The sequence below is a fragment of the Mirounga leonina genome, unplaced genomic scaffold (assembly GCF_011800145.1).
Source record: "Mirounga leonina isolate KUSES-001 unplaced genomic scaffold, KU_Mleo_1.0 Mir_154, whole genome shotgun sequence".
Classification (NCBI taxonomy): Eukaryota; Metazoa; Chordata; class Mammalia; order Carnivora; family Phocidae; genus Mirounga; species Mirounga leonina.
The window spans coordinates 57,191,105-57,214,221 of NW_023270389.1; the positions used below are offsets into that span (position 1 = coordinate 57,191,105).

The window sequence follows — 23,117 nt, forward strand, 5'->3', positions numbered from 1 at the left end:
AAGCAGGTGAATTCAAACAGTTGATTAAGGCACTATAAGAACAAGAGGGTTTAAATTAACTGCCTAGTTGAATGAACCAGATCTCCTTGTTTTGCTCCAAATGTCCATGTAAATATGTAGCCTTAGACAAGAGTACACCCACCATTTAGAAAGAAGTACAGCATTTACATTATTAGCATTTGAAGTTGGTGTTTTGGAGTTATTGAAAACTTCACAAGGCTGTTGTGAGAACGAAATTAGATTATATATGTTCTGGCATGTAGTAGTCTTCAAAAACCAGATGTTAAAACAAGGTAGATCCAAAGAGGGGAAGATGGTAATAGAGTAGGAGGACTATAGGCTCACTTCCTCCAATGAATACAGCTAGATAACTATCAAGGTTGAGCTGAAGACTAGCAGAACAAACTCCACAACTAAAGGTAAAGAAGAGGCCACATAAAAGAAGGTAGGAATTGCAGACATGCAATTTGGGAGAGAAACAGATCATGATTGCTGCAGTGGGGAGGGAGCCACAGTCACAGAGAAGGGCGAGAGATAGACTAGCACGGGGGGACTCACAGGGAAATGAACCCCCATAGCAACTGGCTTGGAAAGCGAGAGAGACCAAATTTCATGACTTCTGGCAACCAACAGGGCTTAAAGCCTGGAGCTTTAAAGGTCAGCATGCTTGGCTCTAGGAGGCATTGTGCTGCTCTTGAAGAGAAGGAAGGCAAACAACCCGCGGACACACAGCATGGAAACAGACATCTAAAACAGACATCCCTGGAGCACACAGAGAGGAGTTTGTGTGCTCAACTTGAAGCATGTCCCAGAGAGGCAGCATTCATGGAGAGACCCTTCTGGGTCTACAAAGGAACTGACAAATGTCATTTCCCTCTCCCAACCTTCAGCATAAGCATAGGGCCACCTGTAGGAACCAGTGCCACTCACTACCTAACTTGCTTACACCCTCCCCCGCCCCCTGCACTCCAGTGGAACTGCCCTTCACAGTTACACTTACCTCAGTCCCAGCGCAGCAAGTACCATGCCACTGAAGACTTGCCCAAACATCTGCCCACACCATGTCTCCCAACCTGCGAGTGTTGCAGGGCCTCGGTTCCAGCAGTGGTGGAGATAAGTCATATACCACAAGCAGATCAGAGCACACCTAGTTAAAACTCATCACATTCAGGCCAAGGACCAAACACTGCCCACAACAAGCAAAAAGAGCCTCTGCAGACAAAGGATAATGTAGCCAGAACACAATAGCGGAGCACACACAGTACACACTGGGGACACTACCAGAAGTGCCAGACCCTTCAGGGCACTGCACAACCTCTTCTTCATAAAGCTACTACTCTCAAGAACAGGAGACATAGCTGACTTTCAAACACACACAAGGAGGCACAAAGATTTAGACAAAATGAAAAGACAGAGAAATTTATCACAAATGAAAGAACAGGACAAGACCATGGTCAGAGATCTAAGTATAACAGATATAAGTAACATGCCTGATAGAGAATTTAAAGTAATGATCATAAGCATACTCACTTGCCTTGAGAAAAGAGTGAGAAAAACATGAATGAATTCCCTTAACACAGAGATAAGAATAACATAGCAGAAATAAAGGGCTCAATAAACAAAGAAACACACTTGAAGGATTGAACAGAAGGCTAAAAGAAGCAGAGGAGTGAATTAATGACCTAGAAGACAAAGTAATGGAAAGTAATGAAGCTGAACAAAACAGAGAAAAAAGAATTATGCAAAATAAGAATAGACTTAGGGAACTCAGTAACTCCATCAAATGTAATAACATTTGCATTTAGGAATCCCAGAAGAAGAAGAGAAAAGGGGACAAAAAATTTATTTTAAAAGATAATAGCTGAAAACTTCCCTAATCTGGGTAAGGAAACAGATATCAAGATCCAGGAGACACAGAGAACCACCAACAAAATCAACAAAAGTAGATCCACACCAAAACACATTGTAAGTAAAATGGCAAAATACAGTGATAGAGAAAAAATTTTAAAGCAGCAAGACAGAATCATGGATCACTACATCAAAAACTAATGATGTATTGAATGGTGACTAATATAACATAATAAAATAAAATTAAATTTTTTAAAAAGGCAGCAAGACAAAAAAAAAAAAAAAGACAGTTACATACAGGAGGAAACCCATAAGGACAGCAGGGGATTTTTCAGCAGAAATTTTCCAAGCCAAAAGGGTGTGGCATGATATATTCAAAATGCTGAAGGGGAAAAATCTGCAGTCAAGAATACTCTATCCATCAAGACTATCATTTCAGAATAGGAGAGATGGAGAGTTTTCCAGACAAACAAAAACTAAAGGAGTCCATGACCACTAAACCAGCCCTGCAAGAAATATTAAAGAGGATTTTGTAGGTGGAAAGGAAAGACCAAAAGTGACAGTATAAAGGTTAGAAAAACAAAAGCAGTAAATATTTTTATAAAATATCAGTCAAGGAACTCACAACATAAAAAGATGTAAAATCTGACACTATAATGTCAGTGTGGGGGGGGGAAGAGTAAGAATAGGTTCAAACATAAATGATCAACTTAATATAGACTGCTATATGCAGAAGAGGTTATATACAAACTTAATGGTGACCACGAATCAAAAAACCACTAATAAATATGCAAAGAAAAGGGAGAAATAAATCCAAATAAAGAAAACCAGCAAACCACAAAAGAGAGAAAGACAAAAAAGAATCAGAGAAAATCTTCAGAAACAACCACAAAGCAGGTAATAAAATGGTAATAAATACACATCTATCAATAATTACTTTGAATGTAATGGGCTAAATGCTCCAATCAAAAGACATAGGGTGAAAGGGTGTATAAAAAAACAGACCCATCTATACACTGCCTACAAGAGATCATTTTAGATCTTAAGACACCAGCAGATTGAAAGTGAGGGGATGGACATCAAAAGAAAACTGGAGTAGCAATACTTATATCAGACAAACTAGACTTTAAAACAAAAACTATAACAAGACTGGTGATGGCTTTGAGGAGGGCACGTTCTGCATGGAGCACTGGGTATTATGCACAAACAATGAATCATGGAACACTACATCTAAAACTAATGATGTAATGTATGGGGATTAACATAACAATAAAAAAGAGAATAAAAAAAAACTATAACAAGAGACAAAGAAGGACACTATATAATAATAAAAGGGACAATCCAACAAGAAGATATAACAATTGTAAATATGTATGCACCCAATATCGGAGTGCCCAGATACATAAAACAGTTAATAACAAACATAAAGGAACTAATTGATAATAATACAAAAATAGTATGGGACTTTAATGCCCCCCACACATGAAAAGACAGATCATCTAATAGAAAGTCAACAAGGAAACAATGGCTTTGGATGACACACTGGACCAGATGGACTTAACGGGTGTATTCAGAACATTCCATCCTAAAACAGCAGAACACACATTCTTCTCAAGTGCACATGAAATCACATGTTACCCCACAAAACAAGCCTCAATAGATTCAAGATCAAAGGCACACTGTGCTTCTTTTATCATCACAGTGCTATGAAACTAGAAGTCAGACAAAAGAAAAAATCTGGAATGACCACAAATACTAACATGCTACTAAACAATGAATGGTCGACCAGGAAATAAAAGAAGAAATAAAAAGTACATGGAAACAAATGAAAATGAAAACATTATGGTCCAAAAGTTTTGGATTGCAGCAAAAGAGATTCTAAGAGGGAAATCTATAACAATACAGGTCTACCTCAAGATGCAAGAAAAATTTCAAACAATTAACCTTACACCTAAATGAGCTAGAAAAAGGACAATAAACAAAACTTAAACCAGCAGAAGGAAGGAAATAATAAAGATTACAGCAGAAATAAATGATACAAAAACTATATTAATTAAAATAAAATTTAAAAAATAAAATAAATAAAACAGACCAATGAAGCCAGGAGTTGGTTCTTTGAAAAAAATCAATAAAATGATAAACCTCCAGCCAGACTTACCAAGAAAAAAGAAGAAAGGACTCAAATAAATAAAATCACTAATTAAAGAAGAGAAATAACAACCAACGCCACAAAAGCACAAACAATTATAAGAAAATATTGTGAAAACTATATGCTAACAAATTAAACAACCTAGAAGAAATGGATAAATTCCTAGAGCTGTATATATAAACTACCAAAACTGAAAGTGGAAGAAATAGAAAATCTGAGCAGACCAATAACCAGCAAAGAAATTGAATCAGTAACCAAAAATCTCCCAACAAACAAAATTCCAGGACCACATGGCTTCACAGGCAAATTCTATCAAACATCTAAAGAAAAACGAATACCTATTCTTCTCAAACTAATCCAAAACATAAAAAAGGAAGGAAAACTTTCAAATTCATCCTATGAGGCCAGGATTACCCTGATACCAAAACCAGATAAAGACACCACTAAAAAAGAGATCTTCAGGCCAATATCCCTGATGAACATAGATGCAAAAGTCTTCAACAAAATACTAGCAAACCAAATCTAATAATATATTAAAAAATCATTCACCACAACCCAGTGTAATTTATTCTCAGTTGCAAGCGTGGTTCAGTATTTGCAAATCAAACAACATGATACATCACATCAATAAAAGAAAGGATAAGAACCATATGATCATTTCAATAGACACAGAAAAAGCATTTCACAAAGTACAACATTCATTCATGATAAGAACACCCAACAAAGTAGGTTTAGAGGGAACATACCTCAATGTAATAGTGGCCATTTATAAAATACCCACAGCTAACATCATCCACCATGGGGAAAAACTAAGATCCTTTCCCCTAAGATCAGGAACAAGACAAGGATGTCTGCTCTCACCACTTTTATTCAACATTGTACTCGAAGTCCTAGCCACAGCAATCAGACAACAAAAAGAAACAAAAGGCATCCAAATCAGAAAGGAAGAAGTAACATTTTCAGATGACGTAATATTATGTATAGAAAATCCAAACAGACTCCACCAAAAAATTGCTAGAACTGTTATACAAACTCAATAAAGTCACAGGATACAAAATCAATCTACAGAAATCTGTTGCATTTCTATACACCAGTAAAGAAGCAGCAGAAAGGGAAATTAAGAAAACAATCCTACTTACAATTGCACCAAAAATAATAGGATACCTAGCAATAAACCTAACCAAAGAGGTAAAAGACCTGTACTCTGAAAACTATAAAACACTGATGAAAGAAATGGAAGAAGACACATGGAAGAACAAAAAGTGTTAAAACATCTATACTACCCAAGGCAATCTACAGATTTAATGCAATCCCTATCAAAATACCAAGAGCATTTTTTTCACAGAACTAGAACAAACAATCCTAAAATTTGTATGGAATGACAAAGGACCTCGCATAGCCAAAGCAATCTTGAAAAAGAAAAGCAAAGCTGGAAGCGTCACAATTCTGGACTTCAAGTTAATGGCAAATAATCAGAAAAGGATGGTACTGGAACAAAAATAGACATGTAGATCAATGGAATAGAATAGAAAATCCAGAAATAAACCCATAACTGTATGGTCAATTAGTTTGGATAAAGCAGGAAAGAATATCCGATAGGGAAAAGTCTCTTCAACAAATTGTGTTGGGAAAGCTGGACAGGAACCATGCAAAAGAATTAAACTGGACCACTTTCTTACACCATACACAAAAGTAAATTCAAAATAGATTAAAGACCTAAATGTGAGACCTGAAACCATAAAAATCCTAAAAGAAAACACAGCAATAACTTCTTTGCATGAACCGTAGCAACTTTTTTTCTTTTTTACCTCTCCTGAGGTAAGGGAAACAAGGCAAAAATAAACTACTGGGACTACATGAAAATAAAAAGTTTCTGCATAGAGAAGGGAACAATCAACATAACTAAAAGGCAACCTGCAGAATGGGAGAAGATATTTGTAAATGACATGTTTGATAAAGAATTAGTATTCAAATATATAAAGAACTTATGCAACTCAACACCAAAAAAACAAATAACCCAATAAAAAATGGGTGGATGATATGAATAGATATTTCTCCAAAGAATAAATCCAGATGGCCAACACATGAAAAGATGCTCATCATCACTTACCATCAGGGAAATGCAAATCAAAACTATAATGAGATACTACCTCACACCTGTCAGAATAGCTAAAATTAACAACACAAGAAACAACAGGTATTGGCAAGGATATGGAGAAAGGAGAACACTCTTGCACTGTTGGTGGGAATGCAAACTGATGCAGCCACTGTGGAAAAACAGTATGGAGGTTCCTCAAAAAGTTAGAAATAGAACTATCTTATGATCCAGCAATCCTACTACTGGATATTTACAGAAAGAATACAAAAACACTAATTCAAAGGTTTATACGCACCTCTATGCTCATAGCAGCATTATTTATAATCACCAAGATATAGAAGCAGCCCAAGTGTCCACTGATTGATGAATGGATAAAAACAAGTGTATAATTTATATATGTATAATGTATACACACACACACACACACATATATAATGTAATATTATTCAGCCATAAAAACAAATGAAGTCTTGCTATTTGCAAGGATATGGGTGGAGCTAGAGAGTATAAGGCTAAGCAAAATAAGTAAGAGAAAGACAAATACCATATGATTTCACTGATATGGGGAACTTAAGAAACAAAACAAATAAACAAAAGGAAAAAAAGAGAAAGAGACAAATCAAGAAACAGACTCTAAATTATAGAGAACAAACTGATGGTTACCAGAGGGGAGGTAGTTGGGGCGGATGGGTGAACTAGGTGATGAAGATTAAGAAATGCACTTGTTGTTGTCCTCTTCCGGGGACGGTGTCCGTAGGCATTCAGAATGGTCCAGCGTTTGACCTACCGTCGTAGGCTGTCCTATAATACAGCCTCTAACAAAACTAGGCTGTCCCGAACCCCTGGTAATAGAATCGTTTACCTTTATACCAAGAAGGTTGGGAAAGCACCAAAATCTGCATGTGGCGTGTGCCCAGGCCGACTTCGAGGAGTTCGTGCTGTGAGACCTAAAGTCCTTATGAGGTTGTCCAAAACGAAAAAACACGTCAGCAGGGCCTATGGTGGTTCCATGTGTGCTAAGTGTGTTCGTGACAGGATCAAGCGTGCTTTCCTTATCGAGGAGCAGAAAATCGTTGTGAAAGTGTTGAAGGCCCAAGCACAGAGTCAGAAAGCTAAATAAAAAAATGAAGCTTTTTTGAGTAATAAAAAAAATCAGAAGGCTTGGAAAAAAAAAAAAGAAATGCACTTGTTGTGATGAGCACTGGGTGATGTATGGAACTTTTGAATCACTATATTGTACACTGAAACTAATATAGTCCTGTATATTAACTAACTGGAACTAAAATAAAAACTTTTTTAAGATTAAAAAAAAGGCCTTAAGAATCCCCCACCTTCTGTGCACTATATCATGGGATAAGCTAGAGACCAACAGAAACTTCACTGAAACAGGTAGTTCCTCCTACAGTGGGTCAGAGTCTAAATTTTTTAATTGTGAAAATTGAGGTGCAGCAAGTCAGGTGGTGCTGACATTTCCATCAGTAAGCATCCTGCTTCTTTGTAAATGCACTTAATAGGTAGGGAATTAAAAGGGATCTGTAGAACTTCCTTCAGCAGATGTTCATCAAATCCTTTCCAATATGAGGTATGAGGGACTCTAATGTTAACTTTTTAATTTGGCTAAATTGCTTCTCAGGGATTTATATTAATAACATTTTATGTGATGCCAAATGATGGAACACTGTCAAGATAAAATTTTATTTTGGACCAACGGTTTCCTGGTTTGATCTGTTTTCTTCTGCAGGAAAAGGTCTATATAGTCTACCCACCTGTATCCCTGTTCCAGGCCCTGTAATGTCATACACCTCTAAGGTTGCCTTAGATCCTTGACTAAAATTGCTTGATTTTTCTCTGGAACTTCTTTGAAGATGCTCTCTGAAGTATGTATGTAATTTCTCTTTCCTGGTTATAATTCAAGAATCAGTGACTTCTGGTTTGTGTCTCAAAGAGTTAGGTTTTCCAAGGCACTTAGACAGGTCTTGGCCATTGACACTAGATTGGCATTACTACCAAAGGTCAGATTCTCTACCTGCCATCTTCTATCATTGTCTCCATGGGGGGTCTGATGCATCCAAGTATATTCTTCTATCATTGCCTCAGCTCAGGGCACACAGAGAACTTAGCTAATGTGTTTACTAGGATGAGACTATGTACAACTTTTCACCTCACACTTCGTACATAAGATGCTGAGGCCTGAAATAAACCAGAATGAGAATTCATTAGATAGAATGCTTGCTAAGGACATTGACAAATAAGGTTAGGATGAAAGGAGATCATCCATCATTATTAGGTCTTACTCAAAGTTAGGCATAGTAGGAGACACAAAAAAAATAAGACTTAAATTGCTTCTGGAGAAAAAAAAAGCATTACAGTTCACATAAAAACATAACAACACAAGCAGAGTTTGATGTTCTGAAAACTAAGGTCATTTTCTTACTAAATGCCAAGGCCAACATGCCAAAAGTTCCCCATGCTGTTTACCCCAATCTCTTCTTCAGCCCAGAGACTTAGAAGCCAAACTTGGTTCTTCAGTCCCCCTGCTCATACTAACAAATAGGAACTGAGGATTGTGGATAACTAAATTTAACCTACTTTATTCCAGACACTATGCTAAGAATTATGGTAGGAATATGGACACATGGTCTCTGCACTCAAGAAATTCACAATCTAATGAAGTAAATCCCATTATTCTACTTAATAAAAACAAACTGAGACCCAGCCAAACTACAGTGTTTCTCTTGCATAATCCAAACATCATTTGCATCAATGTATCCTGAAATGCTTAATTAAAATGCATATCATCTGAAACGTCTGATTCAGAATGTGACAGATGAGACCTGGAAATCCATAATTTAACAAGTTGCCTGAGTTCCTCTTACACCTATTAAAATTGGAGAACCACTAATAAATGAACTCATGAGAATAAGCACCATAGAAAAGTCCCACGCAGTCCCTATTTTGATGAGAAGAGTGGGGGTTAGTGTAGAAAGTTCCACTATCAATATCTGAGTCAGTTTCTGATGAGTCTACAGAAGAAAAGAAAGAATTTAGGGAAGGACACATATAGCACTGTAAGCCCTCCAAATGGCCTTGAAGAATTCAGGATATCTCATGCACTTGTGGTGCGAGAGTGACTGTCAGCTTGCCCAGCCACATTTCTAAAGGACACTAGACAGAAGGCAGGCTTCCCAGCACAGTGGACCCCACCCCCACCCCAGGTGCTTCCATACATGATGTTGCTGAGGCCTTTACTCTCTTCCTCTGATGTCACTGATCCATCTCTAGGATTGGCAGCGTACTGGTGAAAGAGCCCATGCCCTGGCACCTGTGGCTTGTACCTGGAGGACTTGTTGGACCTGCTCCCACGGCTGGCCCCAAGCAGCATTATGAGGCTTGGAGCAAATGTTGTTTTTACCTGTTTATCTTTCAGGGTCTTTTTACTCCTCTTTATGGCTGTTGTATTTTCTCTAATTAAAAAGGGAAGTAATTTGATAAATGATTTCACATAAGATGTTAGGGATTTGATGTTCTGACTTCTCTCAAGAACATTACATTTCAAGGAGGTTGACTTGAATAGCTATTAAGGCATTTTAACCCCTGAAATGTCAGGCTGGAGAGGAAATTTGGGGCTTCCCAGAAGAGGCCTTCCTCCCCACTCTGCTCTTCATGTCATGGCCACATAGGGTGGTTTAGGGAAGCGGTGGGAAAAGACAGAAACCCATCTCTGGCCATCTTTTGGTACCTTGAGGAAATATTCAAGATCTGGTATCGGTGTTTAAGCTTGACATCTAGCAAGGGCATTCGCTTTCAGTCTTTGCCATTGACCCTCCCACTACCATTTTCATCCCCTAAAATAGTCATGTCCTTTCCTCGTCAGCTCTTCTCAAAATCCCCCTGCCTTGTCTCCAGCTTCTAATCCCCAGAATGGTGTCTGGATAGACTTTGGGGTCAGAAGAGCTGGACTTGAATGTGCTCTACCGTTTGCTAGGTGGGGAGCCCAGGAGTTCTTCCCTCTACAGGGAAAGGTTATTGGAAGGGTTGGATGATGTGTTGGATGTGAAACTATAGCCTTGTAAACACACAAAGCCCAATAGATACAGTGCTGGACAAGAAACCATTCTGCTTTAAGTTGCTGACTACATGATAGTGACATCTGGGCACAGAGACTGGAGCTGGGTGCACAAATGCCTCCTGGCAGCCACTGTAGAATGACCACAAAAGAGTTTGTCAGAGATGATGGTGATCGTGGACCCACTAGTGACTCTCTTGGGCAGTCTGGCGCACGAAGAGGTCAGCACTTAAAAATGGGAAGAAGAAAACAAAAAACATGGCTGGAGGAAACAGCAAGGCAAAAGACTGAGCAGGCAGAATCTACTGAAGAACAAGAAGGCAGGAACAGGGAGAACAAGCGAAGAGGGGCACAGCGGCCACCACAGAGAAACACTAGAGTAGAAGTCAGCCTATGCTGAACAGGGAGGAGAACACTGGAGGATTCAAGCTACACCAAACCCTACACCGCCCAGTTCCTGAGCAACAGTCTGTGTGGTCTGGCATTCTGATACTTCTTTCCCCATTCAACTACCTTTTATTTTCCTTAATTCCCTGTGGATACTTAAAACAAACCCAGTCACTGCAAGAAACCCCAACAGACCACTTTCTTCCAGGCTAAAAGAGACAAGCACCCTGTTTTGTGCGGGTCTCAACCTATCAAGAGCCAATGTTGTGGTTGGACTCACCCTTGTGCTTCTTATTATGATTGCAAGGTAGCCTTCAGCAACAGGCATCAGGAAACTGAAAAAATAAACGTTTATTACTTACAAGACCTGGAAATTACATCGCACATCTGGGGCCACACAGCAAGGTTGCCGGTAGAGAGAACAGGAAAAAGAGCACACAGGGGCCAGGAGTTCTGCTTTTACTGGGGTCAAGGTTGGGGACCTAGGGCTTTGTAGGTTCACTCTTTATTGGTGAATTTAAAGTATGGAAGAGAAAAAATAAGTGGCCCAAATGGTCAGTTAGGGAAATACACCAGGACCTTTAAAACAAAGGACCCTCAGTGCTGGGAAGGTGGCCTGGCTCTTTATCTAGTTGTGTGTCTGATAATGTGTTTATTCAAGATAGCATCTACGAAGTAGATGCTTCTTTGAAATGGATATCTCAGAAATCAAAGCTTAAGTCAGACACTTGCATTACAGAAAAGAAATAAAACTGTCAGGGCTTACGCTATACTCCCAAATGATAAATTTCATTTGAGGTCATGATCCTCTTTTGTTTGGCCCAAAACTTTTGAACCATTTATTAATAGTTATTTTTTAAAAAAATCTACCAACACTTCCTGAAATTAAAAAAATATATATATACTGACTAAATAAATATGATCATAGCTAGATTTGAAAAAGTGATATTTGTGCAATTGAAAAGACACCAAAAAGATAATATCAATAAACTCTTTGACTTTCAGATCTGTCTGAGAAAGCTCCAGACCTGTCACTGTCTCAAAATAATGTACGTGAATACAGAAAGCAGAATATGCTAAGAGGGGAGTCCATGGACAGGCTTTAGGGAATCCATGAACTCCTGAGACTGTGCACAGTTAAAAGGTACATGCTTTGTTTTCATCCATGGATTTCATCTAAGTCTCAAAAACCCCTGATTTAGATGTTCCTAAACATGTTCCTTCTGGGACCTCTCTGACTCCTGGGTATATTTTACTAATTTAATCTTTATTGGTCATACCGCAGCTTGAGTTTCAGTCCTAAATAATGATGCTCCTTTCCCATCCCAAAGCCCCTTTTTCCTTTCTCTTTTCTGCTTCCCTCCTCCATCCATCTCTTTCCTTCTCCTTTTCTGGCTCCCTTCCCAGTTTACCTGTTTCTCCTACCTTTAGTTTTGCCCACCAGTGACTCCCATGTTTCTCATCTCTCAGAGCTAAAGAGGCTGATACTTCCCCATTTAAAATATCCCACCTAAATCTCTGTCCTTCTCCTCCTCCCTCTGCATCCTTGTCGATCAAATCCCACCCCTCCCCTCCAGGAAGGGCCGGGAATCACACAGTGTGAATCACTGTGAGATTAATAATGTCCTTTGTGTAGGAAGATGACATCACTAATCTCCCATCAGTGGGCTCTGTACTCTTGAGCAATTTTCTCTACAGTGGGAATGAGTGGGCATTGATTTTTCTCATGCCCCAGCTCAGTTACCCTAAGAACAATTTCAAGAGTTTTCTAGGCTGAGATTTGGGGTACAGAAGTGGATCCAGAATAGAAAAAAAAAGCCAATTTACTATCTCTTAGGTTTTGATCCAGGGCAAGAAGAGTCTTAGGAGGCCCATGGCCAAAACCAGAAGCAGTCAGAACATTTCAACTGAAACTGATGTTGTTTATGGTTAGTCCGTTTTGATTATTCTTCTAAAATTGAAAAAAGATGAGATTGCTGGTATTAGAGTCCTTAACAATGAAATTGCCAGTTAGTGAGCATAGGTATGTTATATCATCTCTAATCCCCAACCATCCTTGGGAAACAAAAATTCCCTGAGATTAAGTAACTTGCAAAAGCCATAGAGCTAGTAAGTGATAAATTCAGGACTGAATCTCCTTGTCTTTCCATTACACCGCACTACTGTGTGTGTTAAAGCTACAGTTCCTCTACTCTTAGATGTTTGATAACTTGAGCCCAATTGTGGCAGAGAAGAGCCCAGTGGCAGCTTAGTGACTATGAGGTCCTCCTCTGACCCCACCTTTAAAGTCACTTTTCCTCATCAAATCTGAGACTCTCTCAGTCCCTGGAGATCTGGTGACTAACACCTATCTGTAGAGTTTTAGCTGTACATCTTCATAACATGCTACCTTATCCCTGGCACGGAAGAGGGATCCATATTTTGCCTGCCTTTATCTGCTCTAATTACTTTGATCAGCTGGTGCAGGAAGCAACTGGAGCTACTTACAAACGCTTCCTTTCTGTCGTGCTTGGAGAGTGATCTTTTCTTGGCTGGAGCCAGCTGTGCCATCCTTGTGCTCCAAGATCAAGTGAGGGCTAGTAAATATCATTCTGGTACTATGCTCCAGTTGCATTATGCATGTGTCCTCTTTCCCTACTGAGATTACGGGAAAGATATAATTGTGCATTAGTGATGATGATGGTAGCTGGAACAACAATAATCATAACAGAAAGCATAATATTAGCTACATATGACATGCCAGGCAATATGCTGTGTAATTGTTGAAATGGGATTCCAGAGGAATCACTTCTTCAGAGACCACACAATTAGCCACTACTTATTGTTCTCAAAATTCTCATAGGGGAAATTTGGGGAAAGAGAGAACACAGATCAGTTTCCTGGCTTTGAAGATTAAAGTGAACTCTCAATTAATTCTATAAACATTTGTTAGATGCCTATTACATCCTGGCCTTTCTGCTAAATGGTAAGATAATTTAGAGATGGATTTTTTAAAAAAACCCTTAAATCTATCTCAAGAGACAGACATGGGAGAAAAAAGACTTCCAAGATGAATTGGGGGAGGGCACATGATGCAAAGTGTAATGGGATCCCAGAAGAAAAATAGATTTAAATCTGACCTGGAGAATCTGGAGAGGATTCTTGCAGAGGCTGGCATCAAGTTGGTCCTAAAAGGTAAAGATTTCTGCACATGGAAAAGAAGAGGGAGGATTTTCCCATGTAGGGAATCCACCAAAATTATTAGTGATCACAACTACCATTGTTGGATATATACTATGTACCTAACACTATTCACATTACATTATATACTTTGATTTATTGAACCCTGATAACAATCTCAAGAGTAGGTATTCTTTTCTTTAGTTCACACATCAGAAAAGTGAGATTCTTAAAGTTAAGTAGTTTGGCTAGGTACTTAGGTGGCTAAGGAATCTCTGGCTGGCAGCCCCATGTTTTCCCACTACCCAACATACCCTCACATCACATTTGTGTTGTGTTTTATAGATGTGGATATCATCTTTGTATATGACCAGATTAATTAATCTATTAATTTTTGTTATTTGTTTAAATAATATTTTCTTCGTGGTCTGCAAAAAGACACAGAAACAAGAAGCAGTTCAGTCCTAGGCAAGGCATAATGATAAAATAATAATTTATCAACATTATTATTATGTTTTCTAACATGTATTGAACATGAATTCTAACATGAATTTCTAACATGTATGTTTTCTAACATGTATGATATTCCTATCAGCCCGATACTGTTCTGAGTACTTTATGGATATGAATGTCAAACTCCTTTATGAAACAATTATTCCCAGCCTACAGAGATGAGGACATCAATACATATCTACATATCTAGGTTACAGGTTAACCTCCTCTCTCATTTACTTTGTGCAGTTTTTTTTTGGGGGGGGGCGTACATTTTCTCTGAAGGCTATTTTATTTAAATCATATACAAACTTTACTCTTCCCCCAGCTGCCTCCTTCCCTGACACCCCTCTTCCCTTTAACAAAAACTCCAAATTTGTCTATTTCTGAATCCAATCTATTAGTGTCCCTGGGCAAATTGATTCCATCATGATTCACACCAGCTGTGCTGACTAAGGATTCCAAGGGGTCCCTTAGTCCCCTCTAGGGTAAAGGGAAATGGCATGGACTGCACAGAAGGGCTGCCAGTCTGGCTTGGAACACATTTGGATGCTTAAAATACCAGTGAAGGCTGGCCTGGCAGATGAATGCTGACTGGCAGGAAGAACAGACATTTCAAAGAAAGGGCTGTTTCTCTTTAAGCCCCAGCTTTCATCTGGAATTCACCTGGGAGTTCGAAATAAATTCCTAAGAGCTTCAAGAGTTTTGTTTGCTGTAAGAAAAAATGAGAAAAGAAAGAGAGCTGGTGGTCCATCTTTTCCTCCCTGAACCTGAGCCCCGCTGGAGAAAACACACAACCAAGCTCACTAGTGTCACTTTCAATGGATAGCCACTAACTTCCCTGAGGTCCATGGTGGTGGCCTCCCATCCTATTACATATCTCTAGTTCATTCAATCTCTTTCTGTCCTGGACCAGATTTTCACACCATCTCCTCCCACCTTAAATCTCCAACTACTACTCTCATTCTTGGCTGATGGCATTGCTTCTTATTTCCTATAGAAATTAGAAACAATCAAAAAAGAACTTCCATATGCCCCCACCTACCAATCTACCAGGAGCTCCACCTATATGAGCTGTCATCTTCCATCACAATATATGAACTATCCATGGTCCTAGCTGAAGTTAACCCCCATACTTGTGCTCTAGGACCCATCCGCTCTGCTTTCTCAAAGATTTTGCTCCCTCCAATGTTTCATCTCTTTCCTACATAAAGAATGTTTCTACCTGCACACAAACATACTGTTGTTTATCTTATTTTAAACCCATCTCTCAACTCCACTTCTGCCTTCAGCTACTGTCCTATTTCTCTGCTCCCCTTTAATACAATAGTCATCATGAGTTGTCAGCATGCAACATCTTCCCTTCCACTTTTGGACTCACTCCAATCAGCTTCCTTCACCGCATGGCTCTTGTCAAAACCCCACCCACAACACACGTGTGGTCAAATCCAGGGATTAATTCTCACACTTCATGTTGCCTGACTTAACAATAATAGCATTTGACCATGAGGATCATGATTTCCTTCCTGAAATATTTATTTTCTGGAACATCATTCTTAGTTCCTTATCTACTTCATTGGCTGCTCCTTCTCAGTCCTCTTTGTTGTTTCCTACTTGTATCTCTGCCATCCAAGTGTACACAGGTCCAGGACTTACCTTTCAGGCATCTTCACCATCTATATCCACTCCCTTGGCAATCTCATCCAGTCTCATAGACTTAAATACCACGTCTATGCTGATGATCCCCTGGTCTATACTCAAACTTAATCTGTTCTCTAAACACCAGCCTCATAAATACAATTTCCAGGTAATATTCTCCTGGATTTTTAATAAGTATTGCACATTTATCGTGTTCCAAAATTAAACTCTTAATTTCCCATTCAATCCCCAAATCTGTTTATCTCATAGTCTCCCTCATCTCAGTAAATGGTAACTGCATTCTTCTAGTTGCTTGGACCAAAACCTTAGAGTAATCCCTGACTCCTCTTCACTTATCCCTCATATCAACAAATCATGCCAATTCCTCTCTCAGTTTATAGTCAGAATCTGACCATGTCTTACCACTTTCACTGTTCCCACCTTGGTTCCATCCACCATCACCTCTTACCTACATTATTATAAAACTATCTCACTAATCCCCTTTCTTCCATCCTTGTTAACATATAATCTCTTCTCTATCAGCAGAGTGATTTTCTAAAATGTAAATCAGATTATGTCACTCCTCTGCTCTAAAATCTCCATGCTTCTCATATCATTCAGAGTAAAATCCAAAGTCCTTACCATCAGCAGTGGGGTAGCAGGATGGTGTGAGTTTTTTTTTCTGTGTGATGGCCCAACATGAAAGAATAGCATTCACCTGTATTCTCTCATTTGGTCAGGTCAAAACCTTGGGATCACCCTTGACTCCCGTCCTTCTCTCACATTCAACCCCCATTCCATCTGCAAATCCTGTCAATTCTGCCTTTAAAACGTCCCCAGAATCTGATCATTTTTTACCATCTACATTGCTACCATAGTAGTTCAAGCCACCATTATAATTCATAAATAATATTTTCATAGCATTCTAATTGATCTTCCTGACAACACTTGCACCTTTCAGAGTGATAAAGCACAAGTTGCATCATGTCACTCCTCTGTTCACCGCCAACCTCAGAGAAAAGTCCAAGCTCTTTACTATAGATCAAGTGGCCTATAGATTTGGTGATAGAGAACCATCATAAAAGTAGTTTCAAGGAAGTAGTGGGAACATAAAGCTTAGGAGTTAAAGAGTTAATCAGAAATGATAACAGCAGTTTAAACAACTGCTTCAAAAAAGGATAATAGGTACAGGTGGCTTAGGATTGAGTGGGAACTTTTCCATAAGATAGAAGAGGTGTGAGCATACTTTCACATTTACAATAGTTACTGGAAAGGGTGAGGTTGATGATACAGTAGAGAGAGATCATATGTGGCCCCAGAGGAAGCAGAAGGAATGAGAACTTGGAGGCTCAGTTGAAAAAGACTGCTTCAGACAGGAAATAAGGCACACATTCTAATGAGGCAGAAAAGGAAGAGAGGATTGGTGTGATGCAGACATGCTTGTAAGTGGTAGGGTTAAAAGTAAAAAATAATAAAGAGATCCATGTGATTGGAAAGTTTCACCAATACTGATCATGCTCATTGAGTAAGCTAATATATTTTTAAATCAATGTCAAATTCATAGCAAACAGATACTATTACATTAAAAGTGAATCTAATTATGGATGGATTTTCTTTTTCAAAAAAATGATTCCCAATGTTATAGCTCTGAAGCACATATACTAATTTGATGTCAGGTCTCTATTACAATGAGGAATATCAATGTTTTTATAATGGTGCTTTGCAGAAGCCCAAGGGCTCAAAAATGGGTTCCAGTGAGTTAATTTTATTAAAAAGAGTAATGTGTTTCGTTTCCATTGACATTTTAAAAGATCAATCAGTAAAATAATTATTTAAAGTTTCTTCATCACAAAATGGAAGCTTAAGTGGTATTAAAAGAGATTATAAGGCAGTCAGTGAATTCACATGAGCATGCTGATGCTAGTCAGCTAGTTCATCACTCAGCTGAGCAAAACTAGCTACTGTGGAGGTTTTCACTGGTATATAGATTCACATTTGTCTATTCTTAGTCACATATTATTTGATTTACACACATAATTATTGTATACCCATAATTAACCATCATGAGGACAGGTCACTTAAGTCATGTTACTGCTGAAAGCTGAAAGCATATATAGCAAGTTACTAGGAGGATAAGGAATTATAAGTTTGTGAGTTTCCCCAAGATGCTTTTCACTAGATACATGTAATGAATTTGATCAAAATACTCTTGTAGACAGTATGGTACTGGCACAAAAACAGACACATAGATCAATGGAACAGAATAGAGAGTCCAGAAATGGACCCTCAACTCTATGGTCAACTATATTTGACAGAGCAGGAAAGAATGTCCAATGGAAAAAAGACAGTCTCTTCAACAAATGGTGTTGGGAAAATTGGACAGCCACATGCAGAAGAATGAAACTGGACCATTTCCTTACACCACACACAAAAATAGACTCAAAATGGATGAAAGACCTCAATGTGAGACAGGAATCCATCAAAATCATTGAAGAGAACACAGGCAGCAACCTTTTCAACCTCAGCCACAGCAACTTTTTCCTAGAAACATCGCCAAAGGCAGGGGAAGCAAGAGCAAAAATGAACTATTGGGACTTCATCAAGATAAAAAGCTTTTGCACAGCAAAGGAAACAGTCAACAAAACCAAAAGACAACCAACAGAATGGGAGAAGATATTTGCAAATGACATATCAGATAAAGGGCTAGTATCCAAAATCTATAAAGAACTCATCAAACTCAACACCCAAAGAACAAAGAATCCAATCAAGAAATGGGCAGAAGTCATGAACAGACATTTCTGCAAAGAAGACATCCAAATGGCCAACAGACACATGAAAAAGTGCTCAACATCACTTGGCATCAGGGAAATACAAATCAAAACCTCAATGAGATACTCACACCAGTCAGAATGGCTAAAATTAACAAGTCAGGAAATGACAGATGTTGGCAGGGATGTGGAGAAAGGGGAACCCTCCTACACTGTTGGTGGGAATGCAAGCTGGTGCAACTACTCTGGAAAACAGTATGGAGGTTCCTCAAAAAGTTGAAAATAGAACTACCATATGACCCAGCAATTGCACTACTGGGTATTTACCCCAAAGATACAAATGTAGGGATCTGAAGGGACACATGTACCCCAATGTTTATAGCAGCAATGCCCACAATAGCCAAACTATGGAAAGAGCCTAGATGTTCATCAACAGATGAATGGATAAAGAAGATGTGGTGTATATATACAATGGAATATTATGCAGCCATCAAAAAAAACGAAATCTTGCCATTTGCAACAACGTGGATGGAACTAGAGGGTATTATGCTAAGTGAAATAAATCAATCAGAGAAAGGCAAGTATCATATGATCTCACTGATATGAGGGATTTGAGAAACAAGGCAGAGACTCATAGGGGAAGGGAGGGAAAAATGAACCAAGATGAAACCAGAGAGGGAGACAAACTATAAGAGACTCTTAATTTCAGGAAACAAACGGAGGGTTGCTGGAGTGGAGCGGGGGGTGGGAGGGAAGGGGGGGCTGGGTGATGGACATTGGGGAGGGTATGTGCTATGGTGAGCACTATGAATTGTGTAAGACTGATGAATCACAGACCTGTACCCTGAAATAAATAATATATGTTAATTTAAAAAAATACTCTTGTATTCCCTATCTTACCAAATGGTACACTATCCAGTCTTCACACACAGAAACCTTTGCATCTTTTTATTCTTTTCTCTCTCTCAATCCCCATACCCAATCAATCAATCACATCACGAAGACAGCAGACACTCCCCCCTTAACACCTTTAGAATTGAATCTTCAACCCTCCTGCCAGTGCAGAGCCTCCTCACTTGGATCACTACCAACCCTCCCCAATACTCAGCTATCTGTGTAATCCTCTTCCAACGTAGAATCACGTTTCTTCTACTACTCTGATTCCAATCCTTTGAGAGTTCCCTAGAGCTTTAAGGTAAAGTTCAAACTCCTTAGTAAGACTAAACCATAAGGCTCTGAATGGTGTGGCTACTGCCTGATTCTGACCTTATTCCTCCTTATTCTTTCCCACTTCTTGTTTTATCTCAAGCCTATTTGTGTTTCAGTTACAACAATAATGAATGCCTTACAGTGCAATGGCATGACCAAATGCACTTCCCTTCACTGGAATTCCTTCCACTCCTATGTTTTTAGCTAACTGCTATTTATTCTTCAAAGCAGAGTTCTGAGCTTGATATATACTTTGAAGTGTCTGTTTCAGTTTTTGTTTCTGTAGCAGGAATACATTTGTCCTGACATAATCCTACTCTTCTCTCTGATCACTCTTTTTTTTTTTTTTTGTGAGAGAGAGAGAATGAGAGACAGCATGAGAGGGAGGAGGGTCAGAGGGAGAAGCAGACTCCCTGCTGAGCAGGGAGCCTGATGTGGGACTCGATTCCAGGACTCCAGGATCATGACTTGAGCTGAAGGCAGTCGCTTAACCAACTGAGCCACCCAGGCGGCCCTCTATCTGATCACTCTTGATTTAGCAGTTTATACATTTAAAAAATAGGGAACAATTGAATGCTTCTTATGAGAGAGAACTATGGTTCATACACTTGAAACTAACATAACACTCTATGTTAACTATACAGGAATTAAAATTTTTTTAAATAATAATAAAAAAAAAGAACTGTGAAATGGTCAGGGTAAAGGAATGATAAGGCTAATGGCTGAACCATATAGCCACCTTCAAAAGGGAAATGCACCTTTGAATGCATTGAATATCCTACTCTGATATAACATAACATCTTCATGCCCCTACTAAACTATGCTGTTGGCTATATCTTAATAGTGCAGAATACCAACTTTCTCATTAAGAAGGAGGTAGATATAACTGTACACACTTTTAAAAAGTAATCACAATCCCACAAAATATACAAGTAAAACAATAAAGAACATAAAGTAATCTTGCTTTGACAATTCAGAAGGCACTACGGATCTTGTAATATAATCACTAGATTGTAGATGCTCAGAAGATGTCTGTTGAACAGAAATCTCTGGATGCTGGAATGGCAAACAAGTACTGTACATGTCACAAATTTCCTGAGACAACTCTTTCATCCCATTTCAAAATGAAGACTAAAATTCTTTGCCAGACCATATGTCCTCACTTAAAACAATGCTTAATTTATTCCTATTTCAACTCCAGGCACTTCATTCTGGAGTTTAAGGATTGTACCCTCTCTTTTCTGGCACTAACTTGGGAAGGCGAGATACAACATCCTTCTTTTCCCAACTCTTAAGGTCCATTTCAAATTTTGCCTCCTCCACAGGGCCTTCTGGGCAGTGGGCTGCTGATAAATGTGTAAGCTCTGTAGATGAGTGGGCAGAAAAGGCACACTGATTTACAGTGTTTGCCAATTTTCATGGTATAAATACTCCCACCATGGCCAATTTCAACCTACCAATGGTTTAGCAACCAGCTGTATGTTTAAGGATGAGCTCTCAACTGCAGGTTCCAGCCAGCTCCACAATACCACTGCTTTCAGGTAGCACTGGTCCATAGACACCTCTTGCTTATCTGAGTTCTTTTTTCTTTTTTTTCCAAATATACATTAGTTTATTATTATTTTTTATTAATTGTTTTATTATGCTATGTTAATCACCATACATTACATCATTAGTTTTTGATGTCGTGTTCCATGATTCATTGTTTGCATATAACACCCAGTGCTCCATGCAGAATGTGCCCTCTTTAATACCCATCACCAGGCTAACCCATCCCCCCAATCTCCTCCCCTCTAGAACCCTCAGTTTGTTTCTCAGAGTCCACAGTCTCTCATGGTTCGTCTCCCCCACCGACTTCCCCCACCTTCATTTCTCCCTTCCTACTATCTTCTTCTTCTTTTATTTTAAAATATAATGTATTATTTGTTTCAGAGGTACAGGTCTGTGATTCAACAGTCTTACACAATTCACAGCGCTCACCAGAGCACATACCCTCCCCAATGTCTATCACCCAGCTTATCTGAGTTCTGAGGCATTCATGGCTTGCTCTTGCCCCCACAGCAGCCCCCACTCCACACTTCACGGTCAACATCTTATACTCTGACAGGTTGAAACTCCCCTGAGTCCTATGCTTCTGGAAAACAATAAAGGTTCAGAAATTCTCCCATCACTTTGTTCTCAGAAATCCACTACCCTTACGGGTTTCTAAAATGGCTAACTGCAAAGGACCACCATGCCCCCCAATATTCTAAATATTCTCAGGTAAGACCATTCTCATGACTCTCATTTATTTGTCTCCATAATGCCAGGTCACTTTCCTTTTCTTTGAGACATTGCTCATGAACAAACTCTCTCCCTATTGCAATAGCCTGAATTAAATCATCACAGTTGTCTGGTGTATTTTGTCTCTCACCATTCTTTTTGTCAGTTTACCAGTATCCTGAAGCCTCCTCCCACCTCCCCATTGGCTTATCCCATTAGGGCTGCCCCTCAGCTGCAGGAAAACTCAGGCCCCTCCACACCAGCTCCAGCTGTGGTTGCACCACCTCTGCAATATTGCTTGTTCTGATAAAAGAAAGGTGTCTAGGTGGGACAGCGGGAGGAGCTCAGGGCCTGAACTGAAATGCTCGGACACAAACCTTCTTTCCCATGTACTGGGATCTCTCCCTCACTTGGGTACAGTCCCACTGGCCTGCAGCCATGGTGGTGGTAGTGGGTTGGGGGAGCAGGGGCAGGGATGGTAAATGAAGACCACTTTCCTCTTTTCCCAACACCCCTCTTATAATGCCTTCACTCATGAACTTACAAGCTCAGTCCTTGAGGAAATGTCTGGATTTGCTACCAGCCGGTCAGCCTGGTATTACCTTTGCCCTACCAGTCTTGTCCCCCGGGAGCTCATTAGAAATGCAGGATCTGAAGCCCAGATACACAGAATGGAAACTTTCATTTTCACAATATCCCAGGTGATTTATTTGCACATTACAGTGTGAGGGGGTAGTTTCTATACCGTGTGGCAGAGGAAATACTGTGTGCAGGCAGGGTTGGGGGCTGGGGGCTCCTAATCCACTCTGAGTGGTCTCAAGGCAATTCCCATGAAGAAGTGACATCTAAGCTAGAGCCTTAAGATCCCAGTTGCCTGCAATTTCAATGGGGACAGAACAAGCACAACAGGGCCTGCAGGCCATTCTTTGAGTCCTGCTTCTTTCCCTCCTCTTCCCCCTGCCCTCTGGCTCTCTGGAGCCATGCTCTGTTCCTTGGCTGCGTGCCTGGCAATCTCGGGCACTCCTGACACCACTGGGTAAG

General features: G+C 39.4%; 1 protein-coding gene and 1 long non-coding RNA gene across 3 annotated transcripts in view; one reads left to right on the top strand and one right to left on the bottom strand.

Annotated features, from left to right (window-relative positions):
- The window catches only part of LOC118014514, a 42,917-nt gene that overhangs the window by 14,796 nt on the left and 5,004 nt on the right, over nt 1-23,117 (bottom strand). For both annotated transcript variants that reach the window (XR_004680295.1, XR_004680294.1), the window contains exons 3-5: nt 13,668-13,732; nt 13,036-13,185; nt 10,829-10,883 (exon numbers count right to left, since the gene is read on the bottom strand). This is a non-coding gene — a long non-coding RNA (uncharacterized LOC118014514). The remainder of the gene's footprint in view (nt 1-10,828; nt 10,884-13,035; nt 13,186-13,667; nt 13,733-23,117) is intronic.
- On the top strand, nt 6,808-7,257 carry LOC118014513 (60S ribosomal protein L34). Its single transcript, XM_035010890.1, has one exon. It carries the CDS (start codon nt 6,862-6,864, stop codon nt 7,213-7,215), a length of 354 nt encoding a protein of 117 aa, XP_034866781.1. The 5' UTR covers nt 6,808-6,861; the 3' UTR covers nt 7,216-7,257.